The following is a 15047-nucleotide window of genomic DNA, read 5'->3' on the forward strand; positions in this document are numbered from 1 at the left end:
GTCCATTGTGCAAACGAACGTACAATGGATGTTTGTTTTCTTTTTCTGAGCCTCCCGAGATCGAAAGACAAAGAGATCCGTATCTCTCCGGTTGGTATTTCAATTTCGTAAAGGATATTGCCTTACGGACTTCCATCTGCTTAACATGTGCGAAACACTTTTTCATCCGATTAAATTAGGGCCGTTTTCGAGTAGTAGAGGTTCTCATTTTTACTCTCTTTTACCTTCTTATATTAATCTTACTTTAGTTAGTTTCCAATTATTAGACGTTTAGAGAATATTACAGATAAATTGAACATTTTCTCTTTCTTTTCAACATTTGTTTCTTCGTGCATTTAGTTACACGTAATAGTAAGCACAATGGTATGAAAATTATCGCGATAAACGTTCACCGAGACGAAAGTTGGAAATTTGAGAATATAGGCGCAGTGCCGCTATTATTAGTACTGATATAAACAGAATCATTTCTCCGTAAATAGAGCAATTGAAACGTTTATCCTTGAAAGAGAAGGCACGGCACTTTGGTCAGTTCAAGGTACGCGACTGAAAGGTCAGGGTACCGTTTGGTGTTTAGAAGTAAATATCTCGAAATGGTTTATTAAAGAAACGTTGCGCATCTATTGGAACTATCGCTAATTGTCGATTTTTAATTTCCGTTTTTTTTTTTCTTTTGTTTGTTTGTTTATTTAGGGGAATCGGGACTAGGCAAATCAACTTTGATCAATTCAATGTTTCTCGCCGATATATATAGTGCCGAGTACCCTGGACCTAGTCTCAGGGTTAAGAAAACCGTAGCTGTAGAAACTAGTAAAGTGCTGTTGAAGGAGAACGGCGTGAACCTTACCTTGACTGTCGTTGATACACCTGGTTTTGGCGATGCAGTCGACAATAGCAATTGGTAACTTTATTTATCTATTTACTCGTAATTAGAAACAAAAGCATAGATTTAATAAGGTGTATATTCTTATTTCAGTTGGGTACCAGTAATTGAGTATATAGAATCAAAATACGAGGAGTTCCTGAATGCTGAATCTCGTGTAGTGAGAAGGCAAATCCCGGACAGTCGGGTACATTGCTGTCTTTACTTTGTCGCACCTTCTGGCCATGGCTTAAAACCACTGGACGTTGAGTTTATGCAACGTCTTCACGATAAAGTTAATATCATACCTGTCATTGCGAAAGCAGACACCATGACGCCAGACGAATGTGCTCATTTTAAGAAACAGGTATATATTAATTTATTGCTAATAAGATGTATTCAGTAACACATGAATGCTGGCAAAATGTACTTTTCGAGATTAAACAATATAACAAAGAATATTACATATATGATATAGTGTAGGGTTATTGTCAGCCAGGGTTATTAGTGCAGATCAATATTTATATCTTTACGTTTCGGCATTAAATCACGACGTAAGAAATTTTTCATTCCTTTTGTTACGAATTCGTCTAGCTACGCCTCTTTTTAATACCATGAAATTCTACCGTATTATTCAAATTTGTTTGTATACAAAGAAGAGGTAATTATGTAATAATAAACTTGTAAAAGAAAAACTGCTAGCACTCATGATAAAAATTTGTTACAGAATGTACTATTCGTGTCAGGAATTCAACATTTTAACATTTCAAAATCACGGTGTTTGTTTTTAATTATATAGATTTTAAATGAGATAGCGCAACACAAGATCAAAATCTACGAGTTTCCAGAAGTAGAGGAAGAAGAAGAAAGTAAACTGCATAAAGTTCTTAGAGACAGAGTGCCGTTTGCGGTAGTGGGTGCAAATACTGTCGTTGAACATGATGGTAGGAAAGTTCGTGGAAGAAAGTATCCTTGGGGAATCGCGGAAGGTGCGCAATTCTGTAAATTTATAAACGCTCAAAATGTAATTTCTTTTTAAAACTTCCAAAAGAATCATGTCCTTTTTCTTTCAATAGTGGAAAATTTAGAGCACTGCGATTTCATTGCCCTTCGAAATATGGTAATAAGAACACATTTGCAAGATTTGAAAGACGTGACAAATAACGTGCATTACGAAAATTTCCGGTGTCGCACGTTAGCAGGTGTTGGAGTGGATGGAAAGCCGACAAAAGTTTCAAATAAGTAAGTGTATGCTACCGTTTTCAATATATAACGTTTCGGTGTTATTTCATCAGACAGAAAACATCATATACATATACTTACAATATAAGACTATTAAAAAATAAATATGGATTTTATGAATTTAAAACATGGAATTTAAAATGTGCATTTAGGTAATCGATAAGTACAGAACAAAAAATACAATGTAACACATAAACAATGATATTCCTGTAATAAGTTAATTACAACGATTTCTTTTTTTTTTTTTTCTTTTTTTAACGCAAATGATTACAAAAAGCTTGTAGCGTTTTGTTTTTGTTTTTACTATGAGAATTTAAAAAAGCTTGTGCATGCAAACTATCAAAGGATAAAGATTACCTTTGTAAGTCATATTTTAAAGTCAAATAATATTAGAAATCTTGTTAAGACATATTATAGTTTAAGCTAGAGACAAAAGTGATCCTGAAAATACATTTTTTAATAATACATCCGCTACTTGAATTTTAATGCTGATTTCTTATTGGTTAGTTTGTGCCCCCCAGGAGTGATGAACAGTTTCATGACAGTGTGGTAAGTCTTCTAATAAGCCCAGGGTCGTGTAATATAGTTTTGTGTGCACAAGCCTTGTCCAGTTTCTATTTACTGCGCATTAGTTTTTGATGCATTTATTTAGTTATGGGGGGTTCACTCCATATTATTTAAATTTGTTAGTATACAAAAGGAGAGAGGCCATTACGTATATCAACTTGTAAAATAAAAACTGCCAACATTATAATAAAAATTTATTATTAGGTTGGATAAATAAGTAGATTATATGGATAGTGAACCCTCTAATTAAACATTTAGTTTTTGTGAGTAGTTCGCAATATAAAATGTTTTTTATATAATTTGTACTTTCATTTTAACAAAAAAATAAGTTGCTAGCTATATTTAGTATTATTAGGTATACTATAAGAATATGCTTGCTTTTAGTACACATTTTATTTTAGTATTTTTCAATAAATATTTATCCCTGATGTTGACCTAAACAATACAATTCTAGTTCTGTTTCCTTGTTACATCCATACTCATATATAAGTTCTGTATATCAGAACACAATTTACATTTTCAACTAAATGGTTAGTAAAAGAAGGAAAAGATTTATAGACAATATTTATATCTGTATACAATTATTTTGAATTTGGAATTTTCATGTATTTTTTAGGAATCCTCTGGCTCAGTTAGAGGAAGAAAAGAGAGAGCACGAGAATAAAATGAAGAAAATGGAAATTGACATGGAGCAAGTGTTTGAAATGAAAGTCCGAGAGAAGAAACAAAAACTTAAGGATTCAGAAGCAGATGTAAGTATCGGAATTCTTTTAATGTATACGCGTTTCCAATCATTCAAGCAATAAAATATCTGTTCACAGTTGCAAAGAAGGCACGAGCAAATGCGACGCTCTTTGGAACAGCAAGTGCGTGAATTGGAGGAAAAGAGACGAGCATACGAGGCTGAAAAGTTAACGTGGGAGCAACAAACTGGACAGAGTATTGAAGAATTACGTAGGCGCAGTCTGGAAGCGAATTCAAAAGAGTAAGTATTGTTTGACTGTAACAGGTCTGCTTTTGGTTGTTTATATTTTTATAATCATGTTATACATTTTTCCGTGTTAAAATGATTAAAAACAAAAACAATATGCTTCTTGCACGAATGGAAAGGTATTTTGTAAAGAAAATGGACGAAGTGCTTCAATAAGCTGTATACATAGTAAACAAATTATTTACAAACATTTGATTAGAAGTATTTTCAAGGTGCTTTAAGTCTTTGCTTCTGAGAATCATTCAGCCAAATATGTACAATAAAAGCATTTATGATTCAGCTTGCAATATAATTAATTATATTTTATTACAATTTACCGCTACTAATCTCAATAGTATTGGTTATAATCTTTTCCTATTATCGTCTGACAAATTTAAGCGTTAAAAACGTCAGAGATGAATACAAATAGAGTAGAGTAGAAACTGTTCCATAGCACAGCCTAGTCTAATAGCAGGAAATCACTAATAATTATTAATAAGTGTATTCATCGTAACAATCTTTTTAAACTTAATTGAAATCAATTCAGTAAATATTCTTATACAATGTTGTCTCATTCTGAGGTAATGAGCTAATAAGTTTTCGTTATAGTATACAAAGATCGTTTAAATCTGTACAAATACGTGATATTCTAAAGTGCTTTTGTTTCTATATTCATTTTTTCTAATAATGGATGTGTTCCCTCATTCTCGCTCATATAACATAAAGAAATTATTACGGACATGTTTTTTCAAACATCATTTCGAATATTCGAAAAAAGCGTAATTACTATATGTTCTAGGTTGTATGTTATGTCTGTTCGATATATGCACCACGTTTATGTAAAATAAAAACAGTCATCGAAAATATCTTTTCTTCCCTTGCGCTTTTTTAAAAGCTAGCACTGAATGTCTCATGTATTATTGTAATAGATAGTATATAGATAGTATATGTATATACTATCTATGTGTATATATCGAAGATAGCTTTTTACGAACGAATGTTATGTCATGCTTGCGCTTGTTTGTTTGTTGTGTGTATACCATATCGGGGTGTCCCTAATTTAGGACGGGATCAGTGTCCTCCGAGGGATCTGGCGGTGGCGGGGGTACATTGAGGGGTTCCCGAGGGATAGGAAGTCTCCTACGCCGTCACACCAGTTTCAAATCACCTCAAGACAGCCCTACACAGATACAGCTTGTCATACAACATCCCGAGCATCCTTAGTAGATTGTAGAATTTGTCTACATTTACTCACAAAAAAGCTCCACGTCGCTGTGTCCAAGGACTAAAATTTTTAATCCAAATTATATTGATCTCATTTTATACATTTGATACGCATCTTACTTTATTATGGCTGTAGATGTCAATATGCGTATACGTAAATCTAAAAACTGATTACGTAACAAACACGTTTGTATACTATTACAGTTCACATTTCTCTACGGTTATTTTCGTTTAATGATTACATGGACGTTATCATTAAAAAGACACTACTTCTGATTACCACTACTACATATTAAATATTTTGGTTTCAATGTAAATAACAAGTATCTTTATGACTTATATTTTTTTTTATTTTTAATATTTTAATAATAAAAACGATAGTTTAATGCCGAAGCATTCTGAAAATCCTTGAACACAAAAGTATGAACATACACCTTAAGTAATGATAAAAAAATCGCCTTCATTAATTGAGAATCAAACTGATAAATGATATTTACAATTATCACTTGTTACACCGATGCTTGTCTAATTATCAAAGAACTGAATATAGATAACAAATTTTGCACCACTTTAATGTTTGATAATTAATGACATTTCATTATAAAACAAAGAAAAAGTACGAGAAATAGACTTTTTATTGTCGGAGAAGATGAATTTTAGATTAAAGTGTAGGAGGAAAGGTCCATATCAAAGAAAAATTTCGATACTAATCTAACATTAATCTTGTAGATATATTTAGATGGGCATATTTTTGGCACAAAGTTTGATAAACTTTATGTAAGAGATGCAAGAGACCTTTATATTCCTATGAATATCACTGTTTTATATACATTACAATGTGCATTACACTCATGCACATGAGTCTGCTATGTATAAACTCAATAATGTCTACATTTTGTAGAGTACGAAAAGTTATTGTAAACTCTGAACAAGCTGTCTACTTTTTGATTTCGTTCATACATTCCAGTTTGTATGTCTTGACATTCCCATTACTTATAAATTAGTATTTCTCTCCAGATATGATTTTTCTGGAAAATTTGAATTCAATCGAGAGACAGCTTGATAAAGGGTAATGCCACACATGCCCAATAGTCATTATTTGCAAACGATTATTATACATTGTTAACTTCATCATTGAATCTTTTTTCTTAAATAAATGTATTGCTTTCCTAAAACATTTACTAACCATTTTCGTCGTCCTTATTTTCAGCCTTTATTCGAATAAACATAAGTGACATAGATAGATGCTGGAGAAATGTTGTTCGTTTATTTTAATATGGCTTTAAAAACAAAACACTTTTCTCTAACATCTTTTAGTGTTAAGCTTCTCGTATTAGATTATTATGTTTATTTTTATGAATTGCTGTCGGAAACAATAATTTTGTTTGTTTATTCCTAAAACTTTTGTTTTGTCGCAATTTTGTCTAAGAGCGTAAAATACCTTGTTCAATATGTATACCTAGCTCAATTTGAAAAATATGCTACACTGTTTTAATAATTCATTAATTGATGTTAACCAATAAGTTTTACTGCAGCAAATAGCTATCTTAAATATAACAATTTTGTGCGAACATTTGCTCAAAACAATGTTTAAATATTCTTGAAGTATAATAAGCATCACATTAACATTCAGATATCAAAAAGTAAAATGATAACACTTGCAAACAGCATGCGGCTTAATGGTCGTGGCCCATAAAAGGGTATATTTTTGGAAGCATGATTTTAGCATGATTAGATTTTACATTGCTGTATTTACACAAGTACATATGAAAATGCACATAAATCCATGTTTTTTCGAAATAATTTTGTTTTGATAAACAATAAGATTCAAAACAGGTTAAACTCTATCTAATTATGTACATATAATTGTGCGAGCTTACTTGAATCAATTTTTAAATTTAATTAACAAATAAATATTAAATATATTTCGTAGCAAACTTATATTTAATTTTAATATCTTCGTATTCCAAATAACCAGATGGTAGTATATAGATAATTGTCAATATTCTTTATTAAAAAATTTGTAATTTTTTAACACTGTAAATTATGTTACCATCTAATAACTGTAATACAATTATTTCTTTCTACAGACCCTTTAATTGTTTTCAGGGCCGTTGATGGTAAAGATAAGAAGAATAAGAAGAAAGGACTCTTTTAACTCGACTCGAAAAAGGCAACATGAAGAGTGAACTTTTCTTAATGTAGTCAACGGCAATTCTTTTTGTAGGCGATTGTATGGAAAACATAATTATCCCTATAAAAGCGGTTGAAAAAAATAAACAAAAAACAATGTTTTCCCTTGATAAATTTGTTAATAATCTACTGGACTACTGCGCATTTAATACTTCCATTTTAGCAAACAAAATTTCAATTTGATTAGTATTGTTAAATACCGGTATATGTAATACCACATAAAATTTGAAATCACTAAAAGCAAAGCGTGGTTCGGGAGATCTGTTAACAAATTAAAAGGCAAGAAATGGATATGTGTTGTGTAACCTCAAGTTGATATGTACACTGTGTATATCACTCTACAGTTATATGACTTCCTCAGTTTGTAAGCATAATTTTATGCTTTCAGGAGTGAGATGAAAGAGTGTTTCTTCTGTCGTGTTCGCCTATGCTTCTTTGCGCTTCCTATTATTATTATTATTCAAGAAATTATACTAGCATAATTCCACTTATGATATTGTACAAAATATAGACATAGTTTCACAAGACATCATTTTCTTTGACAAGAGTGATCAAAAAGATATTAATAGAAAAAGTAAGAAAAACATACCGTTATAAATCTCCTTTTTTTAATTCTATACACCTTATTTTATACCAATTTTTATATTTGATACTTCCACCTTTAATATCATTATTGTATGATATTCTATTTGAGTTGCACTTGATATTTATGTCGATGCCTCCATATCACGATTACGTCAATAGAATTGTATAATATAAATATTAACAATATTATCTTAAACACAAACCAGTTTGGGAAGGAACTAGTTACAATGATGGGAAAATGTTGATCACTCTTGTACAATAATGTGTGTGTGTAACATACATAACTTAGTAACAACTACAGTTGGTCACGAACTCGAATGCCGTTGCAGAATCATTTTATTAAAGCAGAAGAATCTCTTTCTATAAAAACTGCAAACGCTTAAAATCGGAAGATACGGTACATTATCAAACATAATATAGACGTGAACAATTACTCTGTCCAGAGGTAGGGTAAATTACATCAGTGTCTGAATATATATTCATATTGTTTGGTATAATTAGAAAATAAAACGTTTAAATGTAAACAATACTTGTCCTGAGGGAATGAATTGTACAAAGAAAACTTTTGCATTAATTATTATCTTCCATTCGATATCCGCGCAACGCTTATAATGGATTATCGAATTTGGTAACATCAAAAGACTTTCGAATATGCGGAAACAGTACAGAGTGTCGCTCGTAATTGATCTTTTCGTTCAACGACAAACTCGTCATTCTGCGACGGAAGGTTGAATGTGATTTTAAAATAAAGCAGTGGCCATATATATACATATAAATATATATTTATGTATAAATGAATCGACGGAATCTTAAGGATAAGTCCCATTCGTGTAAATTTAAGTTGTACCGATAGCAAAACAAATCGATCACGGTAAAAATAAATTGTATAAATAAATCTAAGTGTGTTGGATCGTCGCGATTCGAGACGATGCATGTTATTGTTTCGTTTACTGTTAAACAGAATAATAATAAGTTAAATGTCTGATACAGCTGGGTGACGCATAATTATCCGAAGAAAACGCACCGTCTCGAATCTATCCAAGTATACGTCGGTCTATATCAAGGATGGGCAAACTGACGGTGTATGCGTTACTTCAGTATTTTTAAATTATGTTGCACACTTTGTCAATTGAATTTCCATCTCCATAGTCTATTTTCATCAGAATATTTGTAAAAGATACCAGTTTGCCCAGTCTTGGATTCGTATTCTAAGCTAATTAAATTACTCGTGTGCCAAGACGAAGAGAATAAGCATTTTATAACGCTAGTACGTGATTCTTCGGTTACTGTAAAATAAGATACACGCGGTTTTCTTAAATGCAACTGAATTTCGTCTCAATTCATTGGGAAAAGCCACGTGTCACATTCCTATTTTGTACGCATTTTTCTAGTTAACTCATTAACTCGACGTTTGCCGTTACCGACAATCCGCGAAAAAGCTCAAACATTAGTCTCTTCGATTGCATGGTACGACACATCGATCGTTTGAAAAGCGTATAGGAAAAATGAAGACAAGATATAAAGCAATTTAGACTTGATAATAAAGCGAAAAAACGAAGGCTTTTCGAAGCATCGATGGCGCCCGTATACGAGCGAAATTTTAAACAGAGAAACGCCTCAAATTCGAGCTTTCGATATCGAAGCAGTAATGAATAATGTTTTAATGATGAATGCTTTATAGACGGTGATCAAACGATTCGTATTTCTCTGCACTGATAATATTAAGCTCAATTATTAACGTTCGAGATTCACCAATGATTCCCACCGAGTCACATTATTTTCATATAATCATATACCGCTTACATATCTCGAAACACAATTCTCATTTACATGTATAAATTCAGTTTTCGAAACAAAAGTCTCAAATAACTTGTCTGAAGTTCTCACTTTCATGGAAGTCGTAACGCGATGATAAAATCCATGCGTCCGAAGTACAAAGATACTATAACAAAGGCCATTTTTCGATAAATAAAAACGTTTAATATTCTAAGAGCGATACTTCAGCTTTCTATTTTCAAGGAACGCTAAGCAAACGAAGAGTTCATGGTAGAGTACTTAAATTTTGCTTGGGTCCCTTGATTCTTGACTCGCTGTCGTCAATGTTACGAGTCGAAAGTCATTTATCAAAGTGAATTTTCATATGATATGGAAATTGTAACAAGTTAAGATTCTTCGATGGTACATTTACGTCGTAAAGTAATGGGAATGGAAAAGGCTAGTTTATCTCGTCGTTGTAACGATCTTATGTGAACATATGATCAATATACGAACAACGATCCCCATGCGTATGCTTAGTTTACCGAACGAAGTGGTTTATACGTTTCAATGTTCTATCATCTTGTAGCTATTAAGATTTCGGAGATCGACAAAATGGAAATGTATTAATTACTGTACGTGTACTTTAATCAGTGACGCTTACTAATAATTAATAGTTAATCGCCAAAATTATGTCGAAGAAACGGCATCACGATCTCCAACGCTCGATTGCACGCATTACGCGTATATATGAGTCACAAAGAAGGGGCGTAAGTAGGTAAAAACAAACACAAACTATATTTTGCCGTGCCAGATGAAAACGAAGCTGCCGCCGCTACTTGTAGAACACGTTGTAATAATAATAATATTAATAATAATAATATTAATAATAATAATAATAATAATAATAATAATCATGAAATCACAATTAGTACATTATTATACTTTAGGATTATGTATTCAGTAAATTATACATAAAATTATCACGAGTATTGTTACGTTTTAAACCCAAATCACGTTTACTACCTTCACTCTTTCGTGTCTAAATATTGATTTTTTTTTTTTTATACGTATTATAACGAAAATGAAAGTACTATAGGTTGAAAGAAATATAACAAAAAAAATAATAAAAGCAATAGACCTTGAGCGACCAAAATCTTTAGTATCGACTTCGTACACATAATGTTTATGATATTACAGCACTCTTAGAACTCTGTACTTTATATTTTATTGTTATCTTAACGCAACGAAAACATGATTTATTTCGATTAGTATTACTGTTGTTTTTCATATTTATTTTTGTACAATGTTATCTAAGTAAACTACTTCATAATATCGAATTGATTATCTAAACTCTCTGCGGAATTTATCGCACGATCTTCTCTACCTGGGTACAGACATCGAAGGTATAGAATGATAAAAGGAGGTAAGCGACTTTTGAAGTTCAAACATTGCACTTTGACCCAGACACAACGTTGAAATAAGTGCTTATATTCATTCGCGACGATTTAAATGCAAAACGAAACGACAAAGTATAAAACGTTTTTTACTTCCATTGAATTATTTATATGGAATTCGTATTCAAGGATGCGGGCATTTTTATCCAAACTAATAATGTTTTGCTAATTTTTCTTTTATTAACTCACATTATTTTTTTATATTTAGATACCAAACTTATATTAACTATAAATAAGTATTAACAATCGTAGTTTCTTCGCTTCTAACAAAAATGTTCATTACGCGTCACGGAAAATATCGAACGCCATTAAAATCGTACAGGTGATAAATATTTTAAACGTTATACTTTTTACGTCAGTGCGCAATGTTCACTCAATTAGAAAAATCTTACCGCACTACTACAGATGCACGATCGCCGTATATTATTCTCATCTACTCTTACGCATCATGTATATTTAGGAACGTACTCCTTCATTAGCGGCGACAGTACATCTGAATAGTGCGGTCAGATTTTTTTTACCAAATGTACGACATAGAGTACAAATATTATGACGTAAATCAGCGTTCATTTATCATAAGAGCGATAAAAACACAATCGAAAAACATTTCGTTTGACCCTCTTTTATGGTTGCAAAAAGTTACATAGATTTAGTAAAAAGTTAAATAGTATTATTCTCGAGAATTCGTTAATCACACATCAGGAATGTGTCATGGAGTCATTTTCCTTTAAGAAACTGTTCACATACACGTGTGTAAAACTAACACGAAAAGTGAAATTTTTGTTCAGATCATCTAACAATGAATTGTATTTTATTAATACACATATGCTCGTACCATCATCGTACCATTCACTCTTGCGACATTCATTCCAAACGATGCTTATTTTCATTTGTACCGTTATGTCATTTTAAACGTTAACAATCCAACTTATGTTGTACACAAATCTATAATTATTTAGTGAGTGAAATTTCTTGCAATACAGTATAGAATAATATAGGAAAAGTTTATGTAAAATTCCTCGATCGACTATCCTAAAATTGTTTTTAAACATTCAAATCTATTTTGCTATTTCTCAGAATGATATACTCCGCAGTAAATGTCTGTAAATTTAAGAAAAAACTCAAACTGTACCGAATAATTCTAACATAAAAAATTAATTTATAAAACCATCGTGACAAATATAATGTATCCGTGAAGAAGATAAAAGAATTTGTTATCCCCTCCAAGTGATACAACGACTAGTTCAATAAGTGGCGGCAGCTCAACGAGTAGCATTTGCGCGTGGAACGTTCGTTTGTAAGTTTGATTCCTTAAAAGACTGATTTAGTCGAACAGGTCTAGAAGCAGAAAGGAAGGTCAAACGAACTTCAAAGCACGCGATAGGAAGTCATTCGGTGACCGTAATTTTCACCTGTGGAGTTTCACTTCTAACCTGAATTCATTAGTGGGTTTACTTCTAGTAGTAGCGCGACTGCCCTCGAAGCACATATTTTCTTGGGTTAAAGATCAGATTCGATGAAAGTAAAGTCGTGAAGCACTAAAACATTAAAAGATATCGTTCTTGTCTTTCCGATATTATTATTGATATTAATTGACAAGAAGATATTATATAAACGCAACAATATTTGGACAACACCGTTTGATGAACCGGTATCACGTGTATCTTCAAGTCTGAGTCAAAGTGTTTCTGTTTTACGTATTGTCATGAGTATACAATTTTAAGGATCACGAAAAAGCAATAGTACATCAAGAAAATTTATACAAACCCGGAAAAGATAGTCGTAAAAGGATTGCAAAGTATAACGAAGTCGTTTAATTAACATCAAGCATCATGTGGCCAAAAGACGTTGGTATCAAAGCTCTGGAGATGTACTTCCCTGCTCAATACGTCGACCAAACAGAGCTTGAACAATTTGATGGTGTAACAACTGGAAAGTACACTATTGGTTTGGGCCTAAGCAGAATGGGTTTCTGTAATGACCGTGAAGATATTAATTCATTGTGTTTAACAGTGGTGCATCGATTAATGGATAGGTATGGTATAAAACCGAAGGAAATTGGTAGATTAGAAGTTGGAACTGAAACAATATTAGACAAAAGCAAATCCATAAAGTCTATCCTTATGCAACTGTTTGAACCACATGGTTGCACAGACATGGAAGGAGTAGATTCGACCAATGCCTGTTACGGAGGTACAGCTGCTCTTTTCAATGCCTTGGATTGGATAGAAAGCAGTGCTTGGGATGGCAGATTAGCTTTAGTTGTTGCTGCTGATAATGCTGTATATTCGCCTGGAAGTGCTAGACCAACTGGTGGTGCTGGTGCTGTAGCAATGATTGTTGGTCCAGATGCACCCTTAGTAATTGATCGTGGAATAAGGTCATCGTACATGAAACACGCATATGATTTTTACAAACCAAATTTAAAATCAGAATATCCAATAGTTGATGGACAATTATCAATACAATGTTATCTCGGTGCATTAGATCATTGTTATCAGACTTATTGTGAGAAGGTTAAAAAAAAGTACAAAAAGTGTATAACTATGGACAGTTTTGATGCATTTTTGTTTCATTGTCCATATTGTAAATTAGTACAAAAGTCATTCGCCAGACTAGCTTTCAATGATTTCTTGAACACACCTAAAGACAAAGTGTGCGAGAAATATCCAGATTTAGTAAAATTCCACAATGTCAAGCCTGAAGATACATACACTGATAAAGATATTGAAAAAGCATTTATGAGTTTGAGTAAGGCAAACTTTACTGAAAAGACACAACCTTCTTTATTTCTACCAAATCAAGTTGGAAATATGTATACACCATCTGTATATTCTGGATTAGCATCCTTACTTGTTAATAGATCTATAAAAGAATTAGCAGGTGCTAAAGTAGCAGTATTTTCATATGGTTCAGGACTTTGTTCCACTTTGTATTCAATAACAATAACAAAAGAAGCAGAAGAAGGGTCTAATTTAATGAAAATTATTACGTCACTTTCGTACATAAAACCACAGCTGAATGCTCGTCAAAAAGTTTCACCAGCAGATTATACAAAGGTGTTGGAGTGGCGAGAAAAAAATTGTCACACTGTACCATTCAACCCTCAAAGTAGCATTGCTAACATGTTTCCTGGAACATATTATCTTGAAAAAGTGGATGAAAAATATAGAAGGACTTACAAGAGAGTATGAAACTCGTCATAGATCGCAATATTTAGCTTACTGATAGTTAATTTACTTAACACGGTAACAAGGGAGTAATTGGGGGCCTCATCAATCATTGAATAAAACTCTTAATGGTGCATAATAATGTTTATTTATATAATTTAAAAATTTACTATTGCATTAATACTTTCTTAGTGCTAAGAAACAATACAAAATTGTACCAATATGCACTAAGATTAGTATAACTATGTGTAAGCATAATTTTTAAATTAATTTGTAGATTTTAATGCTATTGAAACAAAGTATTTGTAACATACATAAAAGATACAATTTTATAAAAAATACAATGTAAAAAATATAGTAAATATTAGTGTTATTCCTGCAAGAGATATTTGTTTTATATATTTGTTTATTATGTACATTTCCCAATGTATGTATTATGTATATTATATATTTTTTGTGAAAAAATATTGAAATCAGTGTGTTTTACAATAAATAATTGTAAAGCATGCAATACGCTTTGCAGGCAAATTGTTTGTTTTGTAAAATCTATACAAATGTCAATAAAGAGCTGCTGTTATTGAATATATTATATTAACATTCTTATAGCTCCTTTGCATCAAGAAGCCAAATATTTCGCACGCGATGTCTGAGCCCGGTCACGTTACCAGACACAGATTAATCCGCAGGTGTTGAATCACATATATCGCCGAATATAAAACGATGCTCAAGTAGTGTAGCGATTTGAAAAAAGTGATATTGTTAATGAAATGTTGATATCAGATCGTGACATATTTAGATTACTGACGTAAGTGAGTTTTTAAGAGACCATCGCTTGCGAAATTTTCCGCACTTAATGATATGGGTAACTCATCGCATTTCGCTTCTTCATGTAAATGGATAAAATATCAATCTTAAATTTTGTATACTTTGGTTGTATAATAAATCAATACAAAGTATAAAGTAATCAGATATTTATTAATTAATAAATTATCCATACAGTAAGCAATGAAGGAAAAATATTTATT

The 15047-nt window shown here is 31.9% G+C and overlaps 2 protein-coding genes across 8 annotated transcripts in view; both read left to right on the plus strand.

The window, feature by feature from the left end:
* Pnut (septin 7-like protein pnut) overlaps positions 1-10384 on the plus strand; it is a 34644-nt gene extending 24260 nt beyond the window's left edge. For 4 of the 7 annotated variants that reach the window (XM_076308196.1, XM_076308197.1, XM_076308192.1 and 1 more), the window contains 8 exons: positions 691-898; positions 974-1226; positions 1659-1848; positions 1936-2101; positions 2609-2650; positions 3285-3420; positions 3490-3653; positions 4703-6057. In XM_076308196.1, the coding sequence (XP_076164311.1) occupies positions 691-898; positions 974-1226; positions 1659-1848; positions 1936-2101; positions 2609-2650; positions 3285-3420; positions 3490-3653; positions 4703-4862 (1319 nt within the window). In that variant the 3' untranslated portion in view covers positions 4863-6057. Of the gene's footprint in view, positions 1-690; positions 899-973; positions 1227-1658; positions 1849-1935; positions 2102-2608; positions 2651-3284; positions 3421-3489; positions 3654-4702; positions 6058-6971 lie in introns of those variants that run through there. The other 3 variants (XM_076308194.1, XM_076308195.1, XM_076308193.1) reach the window with 3 other exon arrangements.
* A 937-nt stretch (positions 10385-11321) lies between these two features.
* On the plus strand, positions 11322-14986 carry Hmgs (hydroxymethylglutaryl-CoA synthase). Its single transcript, XM_076308714.1, has one exon. The coding sequence runs from the start codon at positions 12685-12687 to the stop codon at positions 14044-14046; it is 1362 nt and encodes a 453-aa protein (XP_076164829.1). The 5' UTR covers positions 11322-12684; the 3' UTR covers positions 14047-14986.
* The last annotated feature ends 61 nt before the right edge of the window (positions 14987-15047 follow it).

This window comes from Ptiloglossa arizonensis, chromosome 4 (assembly GCF_051014685.1).
Source record: "Ptiloglossa arizonensis isolate GNS036 chromosome 4, iyPtiAriz1_principal, whole genome shotgun sequence".
Taxonomy (NCBI): domain Eukaryota; kingdom Metazoa; phylum Arthropoda; class Insecta; order Hymenoptera; family Colletidae; genus Ptiloglossa; species Ptiloglossa arizonensis.

Excerpts from the sequence above, each read along its gene's own strand:
- Hmgs (XM_076308714.1), top strand. The coding sequence starts at position 12,685 with ATGTGGCCAAAAGACGTTGGTATCAAAGCTCTGGAGATGTACTTCCCT.